Source organism: Arvicola amphibius, chromosome 6, assembly GCF_903992535.2.
Source record: "Arvicola amphibius chromosome 6, mArvAmp1.2, whole genome shotgun sequence".
Classification (NCBI taxonomy): domain Eukaryota; kingdom Metazoa; phylum Chordata; class Mammalia; order Rodentia; family Cricetidae; genus Arvicola; species Arvicola amphibius.
The window spans coordinates 48,940,462-48,966,040 of record NC_052052.2 but is presented as its reverse complement, the minus strand read 5'-3'; the positions used below and the strand labels follow the sequence as shown (position 1 = coordinate 48,966,040).

The window sequence follows — 25,579 nt, the reverse complement described above, 5'->3', positions numbered from 1 at the left end:
TCTTGACAGTCTTAGACCCTTGTGTAGTTAGTGAACTGAAAGTGCCCAGCTGGTAAGATGGAAGCAGTTGAGAAGTCAGTGAGAGCCAGGTCACATTACGGAGATGGTCACTGAGCTGACAGCAAGAGGCAGCCTCAGAGGGCTGCAGGGGCTGGCTACAGGTTGCTTGTAGCTGCTATGTGGAGATCAGATGGGACAGGCCAGAGTGGATAGACCAGGTAGGAGTCAATGGCAGGCCAGGTAGGAGTCAGTGGCAGCAATGGCAGTGTGCAGCGTACAGTGGCCAACAATACATATTCTCCAGAACACTGTGGAGACCATGCATAGCAAAGGTGCTTGCCAGCAGCAAGTCTGACATGTTCCCACCAACTTCCACAGTGGTGGCAGTAAAAGGACTCACCTTTCTTGGTGCATTGTGTCAAGTCCTTTTCTGTGCCTGCTCTTTAAAGCCCTCCTCCATGGGTTTAGGGTGATGGAAACTACACTTCCTTATCCTAAGGCTTGGCCAATATCCCAAGGTCTCCCTGCTCAAAAAGGCCCCAACAGATACGCCCTGCATTCCCTGTTCTGTGAAACTACATAGCAACAAAGCAGGTGTGTGTCAAGGGACACCTGGCATCCAAACCTGGTTCACATAAGGCAGCAGCCTCCGTAACATTTCTCATTTCTCACAAGTTTTAAAAGTTGTTTCGGGTTTTTGTTTTATTTAATTTTTTCATGCTGTCAATGGCATTTGATGCTACTATAATCTAACTCTTAGCGCAAGAAAATAGAAGTGGGAGAAATCTAGATAGCAAGGTGGCCTACATCCTGGAGGTGATTTTTAGAATTTATAGGGGATCAAGATGCCAGGGGAAGCATGCGCTGTTTCTGGAATTAAATGCCACTGACCTAAATAGTCTGTGGCATGAAAACTCAAATGGAAGCCAGCAGCTTATTTTACCACTCCAGGGCTCCATCCGCTGGACTGTCTGATCTTAGGAGTACCCTTGCTCCCTGCCTTGAAATGCCTGGTCCATAGAAGATCTGCAAACACACTTCAGGAAGATCAGCTTCTCTTGTGTTAAGTAGTGCTTGTATGATAAGGTTTCCTGGTGTGACTCGCCTTTGCAAATGTAAGGACTGTTGGTACAACTCAAGAGCCTGAGTCTATAAAGACCTGAATCTTCCTCTGCCAGCCACTGGCTCTGAAAGAAAAGGCTCACACTGCCCATCTCTGGCTTCTCCTCCAAGCCTAGCTTTTTGCTGCCTCTTTGTTGGGATTGAATATGATTCTGTACATGAGAACATGTTGCCTGAGGCAAGGCTTAGTCAGCAGCAGCACCTATCCCTAGCTCCAGACTCTGCCTGGGTGAACTCCACAGGCGCTGAGGCCCTCATTTGTCAGCGCACATTTTCTTAGAAGCTGCAGTGTGACTGACTCTAAGGAGTGAAAACACATAAAACACAGTTCAGATTCAGGGTTACAACTTGATCCAAAACAGAGCTCACACTGGCGCCAGGGACCTGACCACCCAGCAGATGTCTTTCCTTCAGCCAGCACAACGGTCCTAAGAGGGTCAATTCAAGTTTTATACATAGGAGCTTTTAGTTTTTTAATACGTAATTTTATAAATTCAAGAATTTCATAGTGTGTTAATTGTGATTGTACTCACCCTCAACTCCACCCACTAACTGCCCCCAGATTCATCCCCACCTCCCTACTGCCAACTTAATTTCTCCTCTCTGCTGTTCTACCTTCCTCACAGTCGCTACGCTTTAAACTATTATCAGCCGGCTACTAAGGCCGTAACCTGGGAGGAATTTTGTTTCCCCAGACAGTGGCTCTGTTACTGCACTGAAGGCAGCTTTAACTAAATTCTTATCATCTAATAAAACTTTAGACTCAACGGCTAGGGTGAAAACCTGCAGGCTCAGAGAGTTAGAGTAACAACTGGCTAACCTTCTCTCTTAGTGGGCATCCCAGGAATCCGCTCTCCTTCCACAATGCCCCAACTAAAAAAACACATGCTATGTTTCTCCTAGCTACTTCCTGTCAACTAGTTGCTAACCCCACCTCCCTGAGCCCAGGTTAATTTTATTTAATGCAGATGCAACACATAGTTAAACAAAATGTAGCATAAGAAATGTTAACACATCTTTGGCTAGTTAAACAAATATTCCACAACACCCCACTTTTAACTTACTAACCTGTCAACTCCAGTTTGTGTGTGGCCATCCAGTGGAGTATGGTTGACCTACCAGAGCCCAGACCCTTAAAGAACACTGGCTCTCCCTCCCCCAGCAGCCATCGCTGTCCGTAGCCCCATAACTAGGGCTAGAGGCTCATCTGCATAGGAGACTTTATACCCAAATTCCAGTTCCCAGTTTGTCTGTGCAGGTGGCTGGGCAGTCCAAACTGCCCATCCGTGTGTGCTGCCAGTTTGCGTAGCCCCTGCAGTCTCACGCTCTCTTAACCCATCACTTGCCTCGTTTGTCCCCAGCATTACCTACAGTAAGGATTCCAGAACCTTCTGTATCTGACTCACTGATGCTGAAGCCTAAAGACAGTGGTTCTGAGAGATGGTGTTGAGTCAGGAGGAGCAGAAGTCAGTTTTTCAGACCACACGTAACCTGTGAGGAGGAACACCATGATGGGCACTGCCAGACTTCAGAGCCCAGGGAAGCATTTCCTGCCCACAGTTGCTAGGAAACAAGAGGAGTGACCACTCATATCCACTGTATCCTGTCCAAATCCTTCATTTTATATGTCCATTTTTTGATGATAACACCTGACGGCTAGCCTCACACTGATAATCATCCCTGGCTTACAAGGCTCCAGATTCATGTGCTACACCCTAACATTACTTTGTGTGGTGGAGTGCACATGTGGGGGAATGGAAGCCAGACAGCAACCTTCCTCAGGCACCACCTACCTCGGGTTTTTCAGGCATTCTCTCACTGGCCCTGAGAGTCCCTTGTCAGCTCACCCATGGGATCCACCAATCCCTGCCTCCCCAGCACTGGGATGTGCACCCCTGTGCCCATTTTTTATATAGGGTCTGGGTATCAAGAGTAAACACACAACGAGCACCTCATACACCGAGTTATATCCGCGCCCTCCACCTGGTATCACTTCAATCCCTCTTGCCCAGCTGGAAAACCAGCTGCATCCCCAAAGGTCATTTTAAAACTTTCACAGCCTGTTGAAATGTGAGAAAAGTCCTCTTTGTCTCATGTGGCGTCCCTGGATTAAAGAGAGCACTGCACACGGTTAGATAAACACAAGGAAACAGAAAAGGTTGCCTGTGGTTTAAACCTGACCCATAGCAGGCTGAGGTGGCTAACTTTAAAAAAGGAAGAGGGTGGGGCTGGAGAGATGGCTCAGCGGTTAAGAGCATTGCCTGCTCCTCCAAAGGTCCTGAGTTCAATTCCCAGCAACCACATGGTGGCTCACAACCATCTGTAATGAGGTCTGGTGCCCTCTTCTGGCATGCAGGCATACATGCAGAGAGAATATTGTATACATAATAAATAAATAAATATTTTTTTAAAAAAGGAAGAGGGTGGAGAACTGATTGGAGAGAAATGTGCTAGGTGATCCTGTGGTCACTTTGGAATTGTTTTTAGGGCAGTGATGTGGTTTCTAGTTTTTGACGTCGCTTATCAAGCATGGCTGCTGCACTTGATTAAAATTCTTTCCTGATCTTCTCTGCACTGACGCTCAACTGTAAAACATAGTCCTAAGTTATTGTCTAGTGTGTGTAGGCTTGTTGGAGGTTCACTTCCTGGCTGGTGCTTCCAACAGTGTGACTCTGCACATCCTCACTCCAGCAAGTGTCTGGGGATTCTCTGTAAGAACAGGAAACTGGCTGAGCCAGCACTGGCCCCTCTCTGTGACAGTGTACAAACTGCCCATGTGGAGTTCAAGTGCATGCAAATATGTAGCATTTTTCACAGCTCATTGTTCTTTATGTCGCCATCTCAGAGACAGCTTGGGATTTGCTCAGATGATAAATTTCCCTTTGCAAGTCGTAAAAACGACAGTGAACTTCTAATCAAATCTACTTCATGGCCATGCAAGGCAAACCCTTTGGCTTTTTCATCCGTCCCCTTCCCTCTTGTATGGTAATGAAAACCACAGAGACAGAAGGGCAACAAGGAAGACAACTCCATGAATGCCAAGATGGAAGGGGGCACATTTTAGCAGGGGTTCACACCTCTTGCTCACCTCTACCCCATGTCACCCCACCCCACCCCTACCGCCTGTGACTGGCCCACTGAGGAAACTTAACTTGGATTTGTGCTTGCCTGGGAAGGAATCACTTGTTAGCAACATTTTTTTCTAGATGTAGAAAAGAATGCTGCAGTTGTAACTCCCAGTGGTCAACTACCACAGGCTAAGATGACATGAGGAGCGGGCACAGAACTCATGCTGTCTTCCCCACACTAGGGGTCTTCAGGGTCCTGGGCTTCTTGGAAAGCAGCACTGCTCAGTGCTGGCCTGTGGGAGAATTAGCTTCCTTGCTTGCTGGTGTAATATTAAGGCTCTGGAAGCTAAGACCTGTGGAGGCTGTGGTGTCTTTCAAAGGAAGCTGTAAATCCGCAGACTCTTTCAGGTATAAACCAGTTGTCTAAAGACCTGTGTGTCCTGGGCACATTGCTGACCATAGTGCCCATGGCGCAATTTACCCAGGAACTGCCAGAGCTGCCAAGAGCAGTGGCGGCTAAGGTTTGCGGCACTCACTGTGTTCTCCGAAAGCATCATTCTAATCCATACTGGGTGGGAAAGTGGCAACATTTAGTCTAATATTAACCCATGTTTCACATGAGATTAACCCTATTAACACACTTTATAGATAAAGATGAGGTGTAGAGATAAGTGTCACAGATAGGATTTGAATACAACTTTAAAGAAGCAATTATTAGGGCTGGAGATATGGAACAGTGTGTTAGTGCTTGCTCAGCCAACATGGGGCCCTGAATTCAAATCTCATAGGAAGAAGAGAAGGAAAATCCCAGAGATTCTTAGGCTGGCTAGCCTGGCATATGCACTGACAAATAGACCCTGTCTCAAATAAACATGAGATTGACCTCTGACCCCTATGTGTATACTCAGGTATGCACACATCACACATGTTCATGAATATACATATCACACTCACATACAGATTTGAAGAAGGGATCAATTCTCATACACAGGTACTCCCAGCTACTTGAGAAACTGAGAATTTGACCTGACACATCCAGACCCCACCTCCACGTATTATTGGTGTTATAAATATTAAAAGGACAGTTGGGGTTCATTCTCTAATAGCCTGGGCAGTTGGTGTGAAAGACATTTACTCCTTTGTGTTTTGGTGACAATGCAGATGCAGACATCTGGCTAAGCATCTTCATTCTTGTGTGGTTGGAGCTGTCGCTGCCACCCTGCAAATTGTCACTTCCCTTAACTTTAGCTGAACCAAGAGAGGAAACAGGTTTCCACAGAAATTATGACTCCATGAAAGATCTGGAAGCGGTGGGGAAGACTGGTCTCTTCAGTATGCAAACTCATTCCAGAATGTAAAGAATTCCTTTGGGTGGGTTGAGTCCATAGACATTTGTCATTGAGCTGTGTTTCTGACTTATGCAAATGAATATGTGGGCTAGGGATAGTTTCTTTCAAGTTTGTTTAACCAGCTTTTAAAAGAAAAGTTTGGGTGCTGTGGAAGTCTTTAGTGACCTTATATAGCCAAAAGCAGAAATTTACTTAAAGGCTTCAGATGTTGTCCACGCCACCTGTAGTCACTGCAGGGACAGAATTATCACTCAGCTCAGGAGCAATTGGTGCTAGAAGTGTCTCAGCCAGACACGTCCCTAGCATGGTGTGCCCATCACTTCTAGAGCTAAGCCTCTGCCAGAACAGAGCTGACACCTCCTCCCTTGAGTCACTGGAAGCGGAAGTCTCCTGTTCTTGTTTCATCTCAGTGTGTACCCTTAGGCCATTACTGTGTCGGGAAAGAAGGTGCACTTCATTACAGGAGTGTGGTGATTTGAATGACAAAGGTGTCCATGGGCTCACGTGTTTGAATGTTTGGTACCTATTTGGTGGAACTATTTGGAGGTGTGGCCTTGTTGGGGGAGGTGTGCCGTGAGGAGTAGTAGGCTTTGAGGTGTCATCAGCACTCTCAATGTCTCTGTCCTTCCCCCTTCCCTTGCTGTTTCTCTCATGCTGTCTCTGTCTGTCTGTCTGTCTCCCTACTTGTGGATCAAATTTTAGGTCTTAGTCACTGCTCTAGTGCCATGCCTTCCTAAGCACTGCCAAGCTCCATGCCATGGTGGTTATAGACCCAGACACTATAAGCAAGCCCCAATAAACTTTATTCTAGAAATTGCCTAGGTCACAACAATGGAAAGGTAACTAAGTAAGAAAAGGAGTCAGTCTGCTTTGAGGATTGCAGGCAGGTCCACTTCTCATCATAACTGTCACCTAGGAGAGTCCAGTTCTTAACAACTAACCCTGAAGTTCCAGCTGCTAATACATCTGATTTTGTTGCACAAAACAGTGTCCATTAGGAGCTCCTATGCTGTGCTGAGGCTTTCGGTGCCCACCAAATATGCTGTGTCCATTTGTTTCAGGAGCTAAGATGCAAAGTCATCATCTTAAAATAGAGCTCCATGGTACAGTGGCTGGACGATGAGCAAGTTCTAAGCCTGTGTGTATACGCAAGGGAGGTAACCTGTGCCGCTGCAGGGGCCAGGAAGTACCTCTCTTTTGTTTTCAATCTCAGATTAGAATTAACAAGTGCAACTTGTTCTGACCTGGTATCAAATCTAAGTTCAGAGTCACTCTGCAGGACTGACCGAGGACCTTCTGGCAAAAAGTGCATTCTCTTTCTCACATGCTTTGTGCCTTGGTTAAGAGCGGGGCTGTGTCTGGGTTGGGTTCTGGCTTGGTAATACTTTGTCTTCCCTGTACCTCAGTTACTCAAACTCTAAAAAAGATGATTGGGCTTTGGATATAGGTTTGTCTCCTATATCCCAGGCTGGCCATCAGCTCACTGTATAGCCATGGATGACCTTAAACTCTTTGTGCACCGCCTCCTGGGTACTGGGATTGAAGGTGTGCACCCCCACAGGCATTCTAAAACAGGAAACAGTATCTAACACAAAATCCATTGTACACATTAACAAATGTGTAGCATGACTACCTCCATAATTGGTAGATAGTCAGTAGTCAATAGTCTCTAGCTGGCATAGTTGGCACTGTCCTTATACACAGCCCCATTCCCCAAGCCAGTTTAAGGAAGTCGGTATAAGAAGGTGGTGTGCTGAGCCACACATCCTACTTCATCATTCCATCCTGTTGCATTTTTAACCTTGAGAGGAAGATGCAAGAGCTAGTAATTTCCAGACACCCACCGCCCAGACCCGTGCTGTATCATTCCCTTGTAAGTAATCATTTCTATAATCATCCTTGCGACATGTAGGAAAAGGTGGTGAGCCCTGGGCTCCTCTGCTCTCACAGCACCCTGCTGTCTAATCAGATGTGGGGCTCAGGCTTGGCCAAGAGCCCCTTTCCAGGTAGCTTATTACTACTTTCCTACTGTTGAAAGGGAAAGGAAGGGAAACGGACCTTTCTAAACACTCCTGCTAGTTAGAATCAAACCAGTGGAAACCCATATTTTTCTGCCCCCCCCCTTTTTGCAAATGGTAAATATCAGGGGGCCGCAGGTAGCTCAGCTGGTATAAGTACCTGCCACCCAGCCTGATGACCTGAGTTTCATCCCTTGACTTAATAGAAAGAACCAACTCCCACAAGTTGTCCTCTGACGCAAGTGCATATGCACAGATAAATGTAAAAACAGTTTAAGAAAAAGGAAAAACAAAGTTAGTAGTTGTTCTGACCAATATATAAATTACAGTTTTTGATCCGTAGCTAATGTTAGAAACAAGTTTGGGTTGCGAAGAAAGAGACCAGCTTCTGACCAAAGTGTCTATACAAGGCAATACTCTTGATCTAGAGGATGCATTCAAATACGAGTGACTCACAGACAGGAAACGCACTGGTGTTTTATTCTCACTCAGGAGGTAGCTGTGTCTTTTCCCCGTTGGCTGGAACTGACCTCATGGTCTATTCAGTTGGCTAGTCTGACAATAATTCGCACACAGGAGGTGAAAAGAAGGGGAAAGGGCGGCAGACCTTTAAATTCCTAGACTCACGAACAGTGGCCTTTGGGTAAACAAAGGTTTTACTGGGTGGGGAGCGTTAGAATATTTGCATAAAAGTCTTACAAGGTGGGAAAGAAAGATTAATTCCTTGTTCTAAGCACAAATTGGATAGTATTTGACAGAAAAGAGTCACATTTTATATCTCTAACACTGGAGAAGACATCCTCATTGTCCCTCACGAGTTGACTGGGGATGGTTAAAGCAGGTTTGCAGTGTCAAAGTGACAGAGAAGGACTTGCTTTTTGATGGACATCATGTTTCCTGTTTATAATACAGCCTGGGCTTTACTCCGCAAAATTATTTTATTTTATTATTGACCTTTCCACCCTCTCTCACCTGTGAAGGCCACACAGTGGAGGCCACAGGTCACAAATTCAGTGTATATCCCGGGTGGCCTGCCTGAAATTTACCTAAGTGCTTTTAAATTCAAATTCTTAATTATTGATGCATTTAGCACTCATTTAGGTCATGTTTTATTCTACCAAATATTAAAGAAAAACCTTTTAGAGAAAGAGAGAGCTTACCTCAAAAACACAGGGACAGGGCAGGGTAGGGGAAATATAGAGAACTGATCATACTGTTTGAAAGGCACTACCCAAGGGCTCATGGAAGAATTATGGTATGAAGCAACTTATAAATTCATCTTCTATCATACAATCTATTTTATAGCAAAGTGTAGTGAATTGGGTGAAATGGACTCTAGGAACTTTTTCCCATAAGTGGATGACAGTGATCTAAATGAGCAAAATTCACGTGGCCTTAAAACGAAAGGGACTAAGGGTAGTTCCTATAATATGGAAGACCTAGGTGCCAGTCTCCAAATCCATGCTGGGCCTCAACCAGTGAGAACGGATGGCACAGGATGAGTCTGTAACCTGATTTATATTCTGCCTTATTTGACTTCAAGTGTGATAGGGGCTGTGGAAGAATGGGTGCAGGGATCCTTTCCAGATCACTGACTGGTTGCTATAGCCTGATGGTACAGTTGGGAACATGAAACCAGCATCTATTCGTTCCCTTACTGTCACTGTGAATGTCTTTAGTGGATGTGCATATTTGCTAGGTACCTTGAGAAATCCATTTGTGGATTCCTTTGTTCAATTTTTTCAACATCTGTTAAATCCCAGAGATGTGAGGAGAAAGACCACCAACCCAAGTCATCATGGCCCATTAACCAAAGCAAGCTTTTTTTTTTATGATGGTGAACAAGCTGCCTCCACCCAAGGCTGAGTTCTAAAGGGCAGCATTGGATATGGGCAAGAGAAGAATTTTTATAGCTCAGGGGTAGGTGGTTTCCAAATGGAGATTTGTCTTTCTTTTGAGATGACTTTCAAGCCCAAGGTGGAGGCAGGCTGGCAGACTGGTTAATCACATCCCCATAGTGAGATTACCCCCGAGAGAGAAAGAGAGAGAGAGAGAGAGAGAGAGAGAGAGAGAGAGGAATAAAAGGAGGACATGACTGCTCCTAAGAGGTGGTTTGTTTTTTATCATAGATGTAAAGGAAAGCACAGGCAGAGACAAACACATCTGAGAGAGTTAGAGAGTAAACTTGACCAGCAGACTGAGCCAGGCTATGCTGAGGAGAGGGGAGAATAAAGGAGGGGAACCAGGAATAACAACCAAGAGGCAAGAGGCAAAGAGATTTAATTAAAAAAAAGGCTGTAAGTAGCAATGTCTGGGTTCTATAGGGAAGAGCATCTGGGAAAGGGCAGCCCAGCTCAGTTTCTGGGCTGGAGAAGTGTGTGTGTGTTGGGGGTGTGGGGGAGTGCTAGTCTAGACAATGCTGTTCTGGGTAGGGACTGAGGGTGCTGGGAGAACCTGGCAGTCAGCATCAGCTTTGATATGTTAATAGGACACCAGGTTTGAAACCTAACACCCCACCCACCCACACCCATTTATAAATTATGCAGGGAATTAAGGTTGGAAGAGTCAAATACAGACTCAGATTTGCTTGAGTCAAACAGCTCGGATTGCAAACTCCTAACATTGATTGGCACAGGCCACCCTGCTCTTATTTCCTGCTCCCCAGTGCAGCACAGCGCCCCTGAGCGCCAGAGTAAACACACCCAAATCAACATCTCTTTAGTCTCTTTGTGGCCTTGTCCAAGCCAAGTTGCAGGAGCTCATGCCTTAACCTAAACCATCAGGTGATGCTTTAGCCATAAATCCAGCTACACAAAGAATGAAACACGTGGAGATAGACACGCACACTCTAGCCAGCATTTCAGTTGACACACCTGTGTGTCAGTCTGAAGACTAACTTACTTTTCTTTCCCACAGTATCTCTATCGGATGTGCTCTTAGCCTCTAGACAAGCATCTTAAAGGTGGGAATGGGGGATCTAATATCAGGAATTGAAACCTGGAACTGATTTCATATTCAGCATCACACAGATCTAGGAAAGCTATGTAATAGAGAAGGAAAGATCACCGAAAATATCTGAGTGGCTAGCCTGAGCTCACTTATGCAGGTTCTTCCAGGTAGGGGATGGAGATTGTGTAAGTGCTGTTTGAGACCAAAGCCCAGGGGGCTGCCAGAGGTGCAATTGAGATCTGTGAGGCTGCTAACTGATTGTATCTTTGACACTTCAGGAAGACCTGTCAGAGGTGGTTGAGCACAACACAGTGGCGGAGCAACAGACTGCACTGGAGTCACCTGACAGTGTGGTAATTTATGTTTGGGATTTACTCTATTGGGGTAGTGTGTTGGGTGAACTTCATTCCGCAAGAAAAGGAGATGATTATAATGTCAGATGGCAGAAGGTTAAGGTGTCTTAAAGCCTGGTGTCCATGCACAGTTAATATCACTGATCACACTCAGGTATGGAAAGACATCCTTTTGCAGTTAAATTTTAAGACTGCCCTATCTTATACAATGCCATGAATAAAATTTTCAGATGGAAGAATTTGAAGTTTGATAAAAATATATACAATAACTTTAGTGTTCCTCAAATTTTGAATTTCATTTATCTTTACAAGCTAGAGGTCTGAGGACATCACTGGATGGAAGAGTTAATACCTTGTATGTGCCAGGTCCTAAAGCTTATGAACTGTTTGGTTGCTTGGTTACTTAGGGTTTTTTGGGGGTGGTGGTGGTGGATAGGGCCTTATGTAGCCCAGGTTTGCCTTAAATTCATGTAGCCAAGGCTGACTGTGAACTCCTGCCTCCTCCCCTCAAGGAATGTCTGCCCTGAGCCCCAAACCCAGCAAGCTATCAGCTTGTGCCTATCAAATGTTCACTGTTTTTAATTTTTTTCTCTTTTTAAAATCCTGGTTTTTATTTCTACATACTAGTTTATGCTTTAAGAATTGTTTTCATTTTTAACTACATATACTTGGAAATGTCTGTACATGGGTATGTACACATGCCCTAGTTGGGGTCACTGTTGCTGCGATGAAATACTACAACAAACAAGTTGGGGAGGAGAGGGTTTATCTTGCTTTACTCCCATAGCACAGTTCATATACAAGAGTATATAGAAGGGGCTGGAGAGATGGCTCAGCCGTTAAGAGCATTGCCTGCTCTTCCAAAGGTCCTGAGTTCAATTCCCAGCAACCGCATGGTGGCTCACAACCATCTGTGGTGAGGTCTGGTGCCCTCTTCTGGCCTTTGGGCATACAAGCAGACAGAGTATTGTATACATAATAAATAAATTAATTAATTAATTTTAAAAAGAGTATATAGAAAGTATATACTCTGGGTGGTACATGCCTTTAATCTCAGCACTTGGAAATCAGAGGCAGGTGGACCAGCCTGAACTAGTACCAGGATAGCCTGGGCTAACCAAAGAAACCCTCTCTCTTGAAACACCCCCCCAAAAAATTTTGATATTTCAAACATTTCCAAATAAAATGCCTTTGAAAATTCTCTAAAATTGTATGCTAAACACCTCAATAAAAACAAATGCATGTAGGCCTGGGTCATCACTTGGTAGTAGAATACTTAGCTAGCATGCATGTCTGCGGCCCTGGGTGTCATCCCTTGCACCACAAAAAGAGAGCTTTAGAAATGCTATGGCTGCTCTTCCAGAGAGGACCTGGGTTTGATCTACAGTACCCAAGTGGTGGCGCACAATCATCCATAAGGCCAGTTCCAGGGAATCTGGTGCCCTTTTCTGGCCTCCAAAGGCACTGCATAAACATGGAACAGACTACATGCAGACAAAATACCCATGTACACAAAATAATAAAATAACTCAAAAAATAACTACATTCAGCTCATCCAAAAATGTTTACAGTTCAAAACCTACTGCTGCATTATGATGCCAATAGTGCATTTTGCTGCCAGTACTGCTGATGATCCGGTACTCTGGACACTCACCAGTTCAGGGTGTGCGGCAGCCATCTCTGTAGTTTGATGGAGTTTTAAACTTCTTCTGCCCATTCTTTTTCCTGCTGAAGAACATGCACTGTCCCCTCTGGAAGGTGATGTTGCTTTTTCTGGGACTGCAGAAGAGAACGGCCCATGAAGGTGGGCAGCCAAACCAGCTGGCTCTGGTGGGCATGGAAGTTCTGTTTCTGAAGTTTCTGACCCAGAGCTCACCAGTCATGTATGGGGGGGGGGGGGCAGGGCCTTGCTGGAATTAAGTCCTCTTCCACCTTTACAACCACTTCACAACATGCAGCTGTCCCACTAGCAACGTCCAGAATAGGAGGTCAAGTGCCATCTGCAGTCACAAAGCTTATTAGGGGCTGCAAACTTGAAGTATGTTCTTTGATGTTATGAAGACTGACCGTCTTCCAGAAAGACATTGATAAGTATGAGTCTATGTGACTTTGAAGTTTTTAGAGCCCTGAGTTAAGTAGCCATGAGCCACTGTGCTGCTCCCCAGTTTTTTTGTAATAATCCCTCCACACACACTCTTCTTGTTAGTAAATGTGTGAGAGGAAAAGGCGTTTTAAGTAAGGATCCAGTCAGTATTAAAGATGATGATAGTCAGCTACTGAGATTGTTCAGCAGGCAAAAGCCCTGCCTGGCAAGCTTGTCCACCTGATTACTTTTCCCAGAACCCACATAAAAAAGCCAGATGCAGTATCTAGTACCTACAGCAAGATGGGAGACAGAGACAGATTGTCTAGAGCTGGCAGACCAGCTGGCCTGGAGCACACAGCACAAAAATGAGAGACACTGCCTGATTTGGGTGGAAGCTGAAAACCAACTCCATAAAGTTCTCCACTTATCTCCAGATATTACACTAACAATAATACATAAAAAAATCAAATTTTTTTATAAAAACAAAAACAAAAGAACCATGGCCTAGCCGTTATTTCATGAGTACTCTGATTGTAGCATTCTCTAAGAACTGATTACCAGCCAGCCTCTTCCTCTAATTGGCTGTGTGATGATACTTTCTAATACTGAGGAATGTTCTTGTGATTGAGGTGTTCATTCAGGTAATAGTGTTTTGAAAAACTAGAAAGCACAATACAAATTCACAGTGGTTAAAACTGTCTTAGTTCTTGCATATTGCATGTGCCTCATGCAGAGGAACAGCCTTCCATAGACAGGATCTTGGAGTATTGCGGCTCTGGAGCAGATGTCTCTAGAGTCCAGAGACAGCCTGGCACTTACTGGAATCCAGCAGACAAATCACGTCACCACCTCCCCTTTTTATGTGACTCTTGAGAAGGCATGGAGTCCTTCATTCTTCTTAGTTAGTTAATGCTAATATTTATGGGGGTGTTGTCAGCAAAAGCACAAAACTGCAAGTCAATCTAACACTTATATCCTGCTCCCCCTTTTTGACCAAACCTCCCTATAAGTTTTTTAGGAGCAAAGTTAAGTGGGAGACAATACAAAAATCAGCCTAGTTTTCTCTTGCCACTCTCTGAGTGAGCAGCCTGTTTTCTGAAAACACATTTTTGAAACTCACCATTATTTTGTTAGCAATAATACAGCAGTTTTACAGTGTTCTTATTATTTTTCTCCTTCTTGACATTCATGTAAATTTCTTTCCTTTTGCAGGCTGCCTGCCAGATGAAACAACAAGTGTATTCAGCTCAAGCCCCCTTCAGCTCCCAAGAGCCCCCACTAGCACCAGGTCCATTGTGCCAGTCTGAAGATGCAGACTTCACAGGCTCTGGTATGACTCATGAACCTTTGGAGAAGACAAATGTCACGATGCTCTGAGAATGAGGCGGGAGGAGGACTCCTGGGTCTGTGTCCCTCCTCGACAGCCGTACTTTTGAGCTTGAACACCCCGCTTCCTGCACTGTTTCTCATTTCTTTTTTTTTTTTTTTTTTTTTTTTTTTGGTTTTTCGAGACAGGGTTTCCCTGTAGTGTCTAGAGCCTGTCCTGGAACTAGCTCTTGTAGACCAGGCTGGCCTCAAACTCAGAGATCCGCCTGCCTCTGCCTCCCGAGTGCTGGGATTAAAGGCATGCACCACCACCGCCCGGCCTGTTTCTCATTTCTTTACCATCTGCATCCACTAATATTTACTGAATGTAATGTAACACAGATGAGAAAAGGCCCTCCAAAGAAGCATTTGATGAAACTAAAGTCTACAGATTGCCTGCCAATCTCTCCCAAAGACCAAGGTTAAGTCATGGACAATGTCTCCAAAACCATAATGAAGGCATTATGTATTTGATATAAGCCTTTGAGGATTTATTTTTCAGTAGAGAAGTTGGTATTCAGAGCCAGGCATGGTGGTGCCTATAATTGCATTTGAGAAACGGAGGTAGGAGGATCAGGAATTTAGTGTCATCCTCAACTACATAGTGAATTCCAGGACAGCCTGGGCTCTAGGAAGTCTAGTCTCAAAAAGAAAGAGAATGGAAGGAGGCAAGGATAGAATTCATGTTGTAGCTTGAATTATGATGAAGAGTGAGGGTTGAAAGTAGAACTTCAAAGCAAGTGATCAGTATCTCCACTTTGCTTTTATGCAGTATTTATCAGTAAAAAGCCAAGGGGTGGGTGTTGGATGAAGGCTGCTAGTTTATTTCCCAATCACCATGACTTGAAATAATCACACAGAAACTGTATTATTTGCAATACTGTTTGGCCAATATCTTAAGCATACTTTTAGCTGGCTATTATATCCTATACTAACCCATCTCCATTAATATGTGACTTTGGCTTACTAGGTAAAGTTCCGTGGAGCATCCAGCGTCTCTCCAACAGTGCTACATGGCTTCTCTGTGACTCCGCCTACTCTCTCTCTATGTCTCTTTCAGCCTGGCTTTATTCTGATAAGCCATTGGCCAAAAGCAGCTTCTTTATTAACCAATGGCAATAAAACATATTCACAGCATACATCACTTCCCACATCAGGCGGGGCTGCTGCTGCTGGAAAGGTGGCTCTGAGGTTAAATGCTTGCTGCTTTTCCAAAAGACGCCCACAGCAGGCAGCTCACATCCTCCTGTCACCTAAGATCTGACACTTTCTGGTTTCCATAAGCACCTACACTCATTTGCTCTTGCCATGCACATACATATGATTAAAAATAAATAAAATCCCAGTGTTCAGGCAGGGGGAACTCTGTGAGTTGGAGCAGCCTGATCTACATAGTTAGTTCCAGGCCAGCCAGAGCTACCTAACAGACCTTGTCTCAAACAAACAAACAAACAAACAAACAAACAAAAAGGTTCACCAGTGATGGATTTATAATCCTGTGCTGACTTGCACTCTTTTTCATAAATGTCACTCTGTAAAAAGTTTAGCACATAGGTATATTTGATTTTGTCAAGGTAAATTGATGAATATAATCAGCAAACAAACTACAGATGAAATGTAGCCCACCACCTATTTTGCTTCATCCAGGAGCTAGGGATGGTTTTATATTTTAAAGATTGAAAACAATTGAAAGTCAATTTTATGAAAACTACATGAAATTTTTACTTCAGCTCTCTAACACATCATTGAGCATTGCTTACATGTTGTCTGCGGCTGCTTGGCTCTTCTGATACCATGTGATGGAATTAAACAGCTCTGGCAGAGGCAGTCTGGCCTGAAATGCCCAGACTTGTGTACCTGGCCATGGATACAGACCAGAGGGTCTGGCTAATGTATTTGTACAAGGTAATAGCAATTCATGGTCCTATATTTTAAGTTATCGAACAATATTCATCTCTCATCCACATAAAATAAAAATAAGTCTTCTCAGACATGGTGGGCCACAGCTTTAATCCGAGCACTGAGAGGCAGAGTCGGGTGGATCTATGTGAATCTGAAGCCAGTCTGGGCTACAGATAGAGTTCCAGGATGGGATATCCAGGGCTATAGAGGGACCCTGTCTCTAGACACTAAAAACTAAAAATAGCTCTTATAAAACAACCCAAAAGTGACTTATGACAATGGGGTGGAGGGATAAAAATGCCATCTCTAGCATCCTCCTGTTCTCTCTTTACTCTGGGGACTACAGTAGTCACTCATAACAGCAGAGTCAAGTTTTCAAAGCTGCTATGACGTGTGCCAGTACTGTATGCCATGTTTATGGTAGATTAGTGGGAAACAACATGAATTATATAAACCACAAAAAAGACAGAAAAATCTTTCTAAAATTAAACTTTTTGTTGTGTCTGGGGCTGTATCACTGGATTGCTCATTTTAGCTAGGTCTTTAGATCAGCACATCCCCTGTGTACAGCAGTGGCGCTGGGTGAGTCCTAGAGCAGGCCGGGCTGGAGGCTGGCACCTCACCCACGCTGTCTTGCCGCTCCTCTGACCTGCTGAGTAATGCTTACCTCATTCACTCTTCAGCAGTGAGCCAGTTTTACTACATAGGAATCTGCAGTTTAGGTGCCTGAATCTATTTCTGTATGTTGAAACCCAGCTCCCCTGTGTTATCAAGTCATAATTATTGAATCAAGAACTCCCTGGACTGGAGAGATGGCTCAGTGGTCAAGAGCACTGCCTGCTCTTCCAAGGGTCCTGAGTTCAATTCCCAGCAGCCACATGGTGGCTCACAACCATCTGTAATGAGGTCTGGTGCCCTCTTCGTGCCTGCAGGCATATACACAGACAGAATATTGTATACATAATAAATAATATTTTAAAAAAAGAACTCCCACAGGTCTCTTCCTTTGTTTTGTGCTAAAAATCTTCCTCTTCCTGCTTATATCCCCCTCCCTGCTCTGAAGCAGGATACAGGGAGGGGGAACCCTGTCTTGCTTTTGTAACCCAGGCTGGCCTTGAATTCAGGATGACCCTCCTGCCTACGTCTCAGGAGTACTGAGATAACAGGAGTGTGCCACACACAGCCAAAACCAAACTTTTCTATAAAGAACTGTATGACCACCATTTGAGCTCACAGCCGCACAGCCTGTTGCAGCTTTTCACCTCTACCTGTGTGGTACAACAGCATAACTAAGCATAAATGAATTAATGGGTCTGGGTTTCAGTACACCTTTATGGACACTGAAATTTTAATTCTTGTAAGTTTTACCTGTCTTAAAATATGATTTTCCACTGAGAGAAACCCTATCTCGAAAAACAAAGCAAATCTATATAGATAGATACAGACATAGATATATAGATATAATTTTCCTCTTTTTGTTTTTTTTTTCCTTTTGAACTTGTATAGACACTGTTGTTATGGGTGGTAGCCTGCTAATACCTGCTATCACATAGGTGGGTCAGTCTAGCATAACATTTGAATCCTGGTCTTCTAGGTTTCTATGCTTTAGACACTACTGACCAGTAGGTGGCGTTCACTGTTGTCAACCCCTATGGATTTGCATCCACCATCATGGTGTTCAGACTCGGTAAAGGTAAAGCTGCCGGCGGAGATCACTTCTATAAAGGTCTCTGCAGGCACTAAAACGCTGAAAGTTTTAGTTCTTCACTAGAGTGGGGTTAGTGATACGCAAAGTGCACGTTTGGAAATAGATAATGGGTGTTTTTAAACATCCCTCTTGGCCTAGAAGCTTTTATCTGTTTTAGAAAAATGCATTCTTGAAGAATGATTTAAAAATAATAAACCTTTAGGGGCTGGAGAGGTGGCTCAGCAGTTAACAGCACTTGCTGCTCTTCCAGAGGACAGAGGATTGGTTTCCAGTGTCCACATGGCAGCTCACAACCATCTGTGACCCCAGTTTCAGGGAACTGCACTAGTGCGCATATGCAGACACTCAACACTAAAAACTATGAAAAGTAATAAATCTCTAACTAAATAAATAAACCTTTATACAATATTGTAACTCTTTTAACAAGAGTTTTATTTGTGGCCTTGGGAGTAAGTTTTCATATTTTTATTATAACACAAATGTATGCATACATGTGTATATCCATATTTAAATATATATGGGTTGAATAATCTTGAACAAAATGCTTGGGACTATAAATATTTAAGATTTTGGAACATTTTCATATACATAATGAGATAGATTGGGAATAGGATCTAAATCTGAATACAGAATCCTTTTATTATATATATAATATGTATAAATATTATATATATAATATATATATAAAATGTACAGCCTGAAGACTGTTTGGATGTGTCCATATTTTTACTTCCTCCTATCACATGAAGTCATGTGTTGAATTTTCCATTTATAGTATCATGTCAGTGATCAAAAATTTCAGATATCTGTATTAGGGATGCTCAGCCTGTGACATTCTTATAAACCCCAGTCTTCTGTCATAATAGCTCTTATACTCATTACAGTATGCTTTGGTGGACCTGAATATTTAGTCATCTTTAGTTTTTCAATGCTGTATTTCATGGTGGGTTTTGAGTTTTTTTAATTAAGTATACCTGGAATTGATAAGTTGACAGATTGATGAGCTAATGCCTTGTCCTGTGGGTGAGGTGAGCGGTGACCCAGCTTTTCCCTTCATAGTGCCTCATGCGAGGGGAATGACATGAAGCACACACCGTATGCTCCAGTGGGTGCGAAACGAGCTGCGTCTCCTACTGCTAATCATTGTGTTTTTTCACGTTCCAGGTAACTTCCAGGCTCCTCTCTCAGTGGACCCTGCAACATGTCCCATTGTCCCTGGCCAGGAAATGATCATAGAAATATCCAAGGGGCGCTCAGGGCTTGGCCTCAGCATCGTAGGAGGAAGAGACACACCTTTGGTAAGTGTCTAGAAGTAAACTTGTCTACTGTCACAGAGTTAGTTGCTGAGGCGCATCATGGCCCAGGATACTTATATTGGATGCTTAACAAAACAAAACAAAATATAAATACTCATTCCCTAAAGCATAAGGAAACTCAGGAGCTGCAGGAACTACAGAAACCTGGTCCTCCTGCATCCGGCTTGTAGGCCTCGCGTCTCTGCATCTACCCTCCCATCCTAGCAGCTTGCAGCTGACTCTCCAGTGAAATACCCAGCCCAGAAGTAAATGTACCGTGCTCTGAGCCTGATGTTATTGGCCAACGGATTTTTTTAACTCCTTATGCTTGATCAAAATATTGTGATTGAGGACATTTATGTCCTAACCTTCCCTCTGCCTCTGCAGTCAGAAACTGATGCATGTTGCATCCTACTTATGTGTGATGTCCCTTGGATGGAACTGAGGATGCAGAGTTGCCCAGGCCTCACAGGCAGTTGCGCTGCCTGCCTCTCATACAGACCTTGGCTTCCATACAGCTCTAAACTCCTGTATTTCTCTTCGTCTAGCATGGGGTACTGTGTCTATCCAGCTTTCATCACTGGGGAAGGATTGCCCTTTCCTTACAGCCCTTTTTCGGGGTGATATGACTAAGTCATATCATTAAACAGTGTGTGTAATATTCATATACTATTTTAGTAATCTCGACTCCCTGGGCTGTAGTAATGCTCAGATTTCATAAACAGCAGGAAATGGTTTATAACTGTGATTCTTGCCATACTAAAACCATTGGGGTAGTATTGAGAAGCTATACCCTGACATGGGTACTAGCTCCCTCCTAAGGGCTCTTCCTAAAGGCTATTTTCCCCCATTTTCCCAAAGAGATACCTTAAATACTGTAAGAAGTGAATTTGTGTATATATATAAAGCTACATTTAAACAAAACAGGGGAATTAAATTTTAGCGCACTTTTATACTGAATTTTTTTATGATAAAAACTTTAATGTTCAGTGGGCTGGAGAGATGGCTCAGTGGTTTAGAGCATGGGCTGCCCTTCTAGAGGATCCAGTTCAATTCCTAGTACTAACATAGTGTCTCAAGGCTGTCTATAACTCCAGTTCCACGAGATCCAATACCTGGGCATTGCACCTACATGGTGCACATATATATACATAAAATGACAAATTTAATCATTTGATCTCTTTATCATAAATAAATCATTTCTTATGACTTAGCCCAAGATAGAACTAGATTTCCCAGAAGACTCAGAAGAATGGAGTCAGCTCAGCTGAGCAGCCATGAATTGCTCTCTCCCCACTGTTGGTATTAATACAGTTGTGCTCTTTATGGGAACCTGCCTCCCCTTTCGAGGCCTTGCTGAGCATCTTGCTCTGCTTCTCTTGCTACCTCAAGAATCCAAAGTTAAAAGTTCTTCAGGAGCATCTTGAGGTTCTGCCATTTGAGACTATAAATCCCACTGTTCTTGAAAGATAAGTGTCACTTAAAATGAGAGATGAGACACAGCTTTTATTTCCTAACCTCATCAAAAGCCTCAAATTAGAATCACAAAAAATATATAGGACTGTCTTTTTTATTTTTATTTATTTTTTTTTGCAACCAAAAAGAGGATAGAAGTGGAAAGTACTTGAGCACAATGAAGATAGTTTTTCCTTTTTAATAACGCTCCCCCAAATTCTCACATGAAGCATGAAAACTAGTGCACGGATCCACTTATCTATCCCAGCCGGAAGTTTTGCAAACAAAGGTGGGAGTTTGTCAAAAGAAGTTGCAGGAGAAACGACGACGCTGGGTATGAGCAGAACTCCTGCCTGTTTGGACTTGCTTCAGCTTTGGTGCAGGGAAGGGTAGGACTGACTTCCACCTCTCCCCTTCCCTCCCCACCCCTCCCAATCAGAATCCCATGTCCTTTTTGTTATGTGGCCAGCCAATCTGGCCATCTGTAGAGTTAGTCTCTTGACACCTCATCAGTCCTCTGCCAGGACAGATGGCTTCTGAGATCACAGACAGAGATCGCATGTCCTGTCCTGTGTGTTTGCATCCAGTCACCTGCACCAGCCTTTGAAAGTATTGAGCTAATGACGAGGATGAACCCTTAAGAAGGTTTACAAACACACCTGGTCCTGTCCTCGGAGACAGCCTTCTGCCTTTGTTCTCATCTGTGATGCCTCTGCCAGGCTGGCCTCTGGAGAGCACTGTCTTCTGTGATAGCTTGCATATGCTTGCTCAGTTCTTCTTACTTTGACCTGGGCTGTAAAATTGAGTGGCATTGCCCTGCCTTCATTAACTCTATCATTTAGTGTTTGTGGTCTACTTACGGTAAGAGATCAACCAATGAAAAAAATCATAATTCTTCCAATGTTTAGAGGGTAGGGAAAAGGGATGCTATAGAAAGCTTTTTCTGAGTTTAACTATTAGAGACTAATTGTTGTATGAAATGTGGAAGCCAGGAATCCAGATAAAGCACATTGTGCAGCCAAGGTATGGTATATTAATTCACATTGTATTTCCTTCCATTGATATGTGTATAATTCCATCTTTTTTCCTGTCTTCCCTTGTTCTTGCTGGTCTTGGTGAAGTGTTGCTTTGCCTTACAAAATACCACACTGCTCTTCTATGACATCTAATCTGCAAGTAAAAACTGAAAGAGTGCTTACCCTGCTGAAAACTAGTGCTAGCCCCTCCCAGACCTGCCAAAGACCTTCTCAAAATGCCTGTCTCCTGATTGGGAGGGGGTTTGGGTGGTGTTTTCTTTTGTTTTGTTTTGTTTTGATTTTATTTTTTAAGGTAGGTTTCTTTGTGTAACAGCCCTGCTTTCCTGGAATTAACTCTTGTAGACCAGGCTGGCCTTGAACTCACAGAGATCCACCTGCCTCTGCCTCCTAAGTGCTGGAATTAAAGGCATGATCAGAGTTTTACACCCACATTCTTGAAAAAACAAAATATAGCACCCCAGAGTATTTGAGGTTATTTTATTGCCAGATGTGGGATGCTAGAGAGGAAAAGAAAACTCAGGAGTAGGCCTTTATCCTGGACCACTGGCAGGCCCTTTTCTAGATACTGTTGCCAGCAACCACAGTGTAGACTCTCACTGCGCCCTCGTGGCAGCAGAGCTGAACACAGTGCTGATTCTTGGGGGAAGAATCTCACGACGTTACCTGAGAGGCACTGTGCAGGTGTTAAGCTAATGCCAAGCGTATACTTAGGGGTATGTGCCTTAGCTAAGATTGCCAAGTGCCCTTAGTTGTTACGATCCTCTGCTTAAGGGATAACCCAGTCAGTAAGCTGCTTACTGTGAGAGCATGAAGACCCGAGTTTGATGCCAAACATGGTATGACGACACGTTTGTAATTCCAGAGCTGGGGAGGCAAAGACAGGCAGATTTCTGGGGTCCAGCCTAGCCTAATCAGCAAGTTCTAGGCCCATCGAGAAACCTTGTCTGAAATAACAAGGTGCACGAGGTTGATCTTTGGTGTACACACACGCACATGCATGCACACACACACAAACAAACACAATTAGATCCCTAGTTCTCTTTATCTCGTACCTCTATATGTTTACTATACCATGAAATGTGACTTTGTTTCCAGATGAATTCTTTTTGTTTTTTGGTATCAAGCTTCTAAAACTGCTGTAGGCACTCTTGTTGTATAATTCACATGCATCCTCACAACACCCTGTGCTAGAAGTCGTATTGGTCATAGAATCTTCAGATGATAGGGAGATGTGTTAGGGAATTTCTCCAAAGACATACCCTGGTGGTGGGAACAGGTGGTATTTGGACAGATGCTCTGGCTTTAAAGTCCATTCTTTGTGTCTCTCCCTGCTAGCTCTACCACTGTGTGCCATCTGTAGAAGGGACTTATCCTATCTACCAGACTCTACATGCTACTTTAATGTGTGTATCTAGAAGCTGTACAGAGTCTTACACCCTTTAAACAAGGGCCCGTACCAGGCTCCTGTGCCTTTCTGAACACTAGCCCGCTGGCCTCACTCAGTTCCTCTAGTGAGTGCTGTTCCTACCTGGTGCCAAGCTTTGTGACCCCATTGGCTCTATGAGGAGTCTCTGTAATGGGTTTTATTCTTAGAGTCCCTGATTACTTCTGGGCACAACTACAGCACTGTTGATACCCATGTCATTGGAGTGCGAACTGCAAGGTTGGGAAAGAGGCCAGAGGGACAGTTTTGACCTTCTTTGAAACTTTAGGATTAACTTCTTGTTGGTAAAGGATGGGAATTGATCCAGTGTCCTGAGAGTGAACCTGTGTCCTGAGAGAGCCTGTGTCCTGAGAGTGAACCTCCTCTCATACAAAATTAGGTGTTCTCCATGGGCTCAGTGACAGGCGGGTGTCACATTATTACTGAGGGCCAACAAGTGACCTGCCAGCACCTAGTGAGGGTGTTGTCCCTAGAGAACTCAACTTCTGCATAAGTATAACTGCTCAGCTTCTTGCTTTACAGCAGCGGATACACATTTACACTTACGGCTCTCCTTTTCAAGATGGTAGTGTGAGAAAACTCCATACCCCAGGTTTGACATCTCACAATGTGCTCTAAACGTTTAAAGTCTCCAGAGTTGCTTTATTTTATTTAACTAGCAAGTAAGGCCAAGTTATTATGGGCTAGCTTATTTGTTTTATGGAAGTTAGAATCTGTTCTTACTTTTGCAAAGAAAGTTTAAAAATAAAAGCCCTAGTTAGTATCTTTGCACTGTCTTGGGGTTTTGTTACAAGAGAAAAGCCAACAAAGGCACTGGCTTTGCTTTTATATTTTGATTTCTGTTCCACTAAACACGAGGCAGGTCAATTCTTTTGTTTGTTTGTTTCTTTCTTTCAGAACTTTTCTTTATTCTTCTTTTATATTCTCTGATCTCTGATTCTCTGCTCTTCATATTTATATACACCAACAAAATCTTTCGGGTAATATAGAAATTACAATATGGTTATATTATATTCCTCAAGAGAATGATTGTAATGAATACAGGTAAACACATGTTTTCTTTTTTTTCTTGCATGTATAATTTTAATCCTAAATTCTAAACACTAAAGAAAACATGAGGTATTTGTTTTTCCCAGTCTGACTTATTTTACTTAAAATAATAATCTCCAGCTCCGTCCATTTTCCTGCAAATGTCATGTTTCATTATTTTTTATGGCTAAATAAAATTACATTGTGTATGTGTACCATATTTTCTTTCCTTTTTTGATTATTTGTTTTTGTTTTTATTGAGCTATGTATTTTTCTCTGCTCCTCTCCCTTCCTCTCCCATTCCCTTCTACCCTCTCCCATGGTCCCCATGCTCCCAATTTACTCAGGAGATCTTGTCTTTTTCTACTTCCCATGTAGATTAGATCCATGTATGTCTCTCTTAGGGTCCTCTTTCTTGTCTAAGTTCTCTGGGATTATGAATCATAGGCTGATTTTTCTTTGCTTTATGTCTAAAAGCCACTTATAAGTGAGTACATATGATATTTGTCTTTTGGGGTTTGGGTTACCTCACTCAATATGATGTTTTCTAGATCTATCCATTTGTCCGCAAATTTCAAGACGTCATATTTTTTTCTGCTGTGTAGTACTCCATTGTGTGAATTACCACATTTGCCTTATCCATTCTTCAGTCAAGGGGCATTTAGGTTGTTTCCAGGTTCTGGCTATGAGAAACAAAGCTGCTATGAACATAGTTGAGCACATGTCCTTGTGGCATGATTGAGCATCCTTTGGGTATATACCCAAAAGTGGTATTACTGGGTCTTGAGGAAGGTTGTTTCTTAATTATCTGAGAAATTGCCATATTGATATTCAAAGGGGCTGTACCAGCTCGCATTCCCACCAGCAATGGACGAGTGTTCGCTTTACCCCACATCTTCAGCATAAGTTGTCATCAGTGTTTTTGATCTTGGCCATTCTTACAGGTGTAAGATGGAATCTCAAAGTTGTTTTGATTTGCATTTCTCTGATGGCTAAGGATGTTGAGCATTTCTTTAAGTGTCTTTCAGCCATTTTAGATTCCTCTGTTGAGAGTTCTGCTTAGGTCGGTGCCCTATTTTTTTTTATTGGATGATTTGTCCTTTCGTTGACCAATTTCTTGAGTTCTTTGTATAGTTTGGAGATCAGCCCTCTGTCTGATGTGGGGTTGGTGAAGATCTTTTCCTACTCTGTAGGCTGCCGTTTTGTCTTGTTAATCATGTCCTTTGCTTTACAGAAGCTTCTCAGTGTCAGGAGGTCCCATTTAGTAATTGTTTTCTAAGGCAGGTGAATTCTTAAGAGAGATTGTAAACTACAGATGTTGTTTTTAAAAAATCTATCACATTTATTTGGGTGTGTGTGTGTGTGTGTGTGTGTGTGTGTGTGTGTGTGCGCACGCGCG

The 25,579-nt window shown here is 43.3% G+C and overlaps 1 protein-coding gene across 5 annotated transcripts in view; it reads left to right on the top strand.

The window, feature by feature from the left end:
• Positions 1-25,579, top strand: part of Patj (PATJ crumbs cell polarity complex component) — a 302,434-nt gene that overhangs the window by 223,365 nt on the left and 53,490 nt on the right. For all 5 annotated transcript variants that reach the window (XM_038332714.1, XM_038332713.1, XM_038332717.1 and 2 more), the window contains 3 exons: positions 10,785-10,859; positions 14,158-14,275; positions 19,085-19,218. In XM_038332714.1, the coding sequence (XP_038188642.1) occupies positions 10,785-10,859; positions 14,158-14,275; positions 19,085-19,218 (327 nt within the window). The remainder of the gene's footprint in view (positions 1-10,784; positions 10,860-14,157; positions 14,276-19,084; positions 19,219-25,579) is intronic.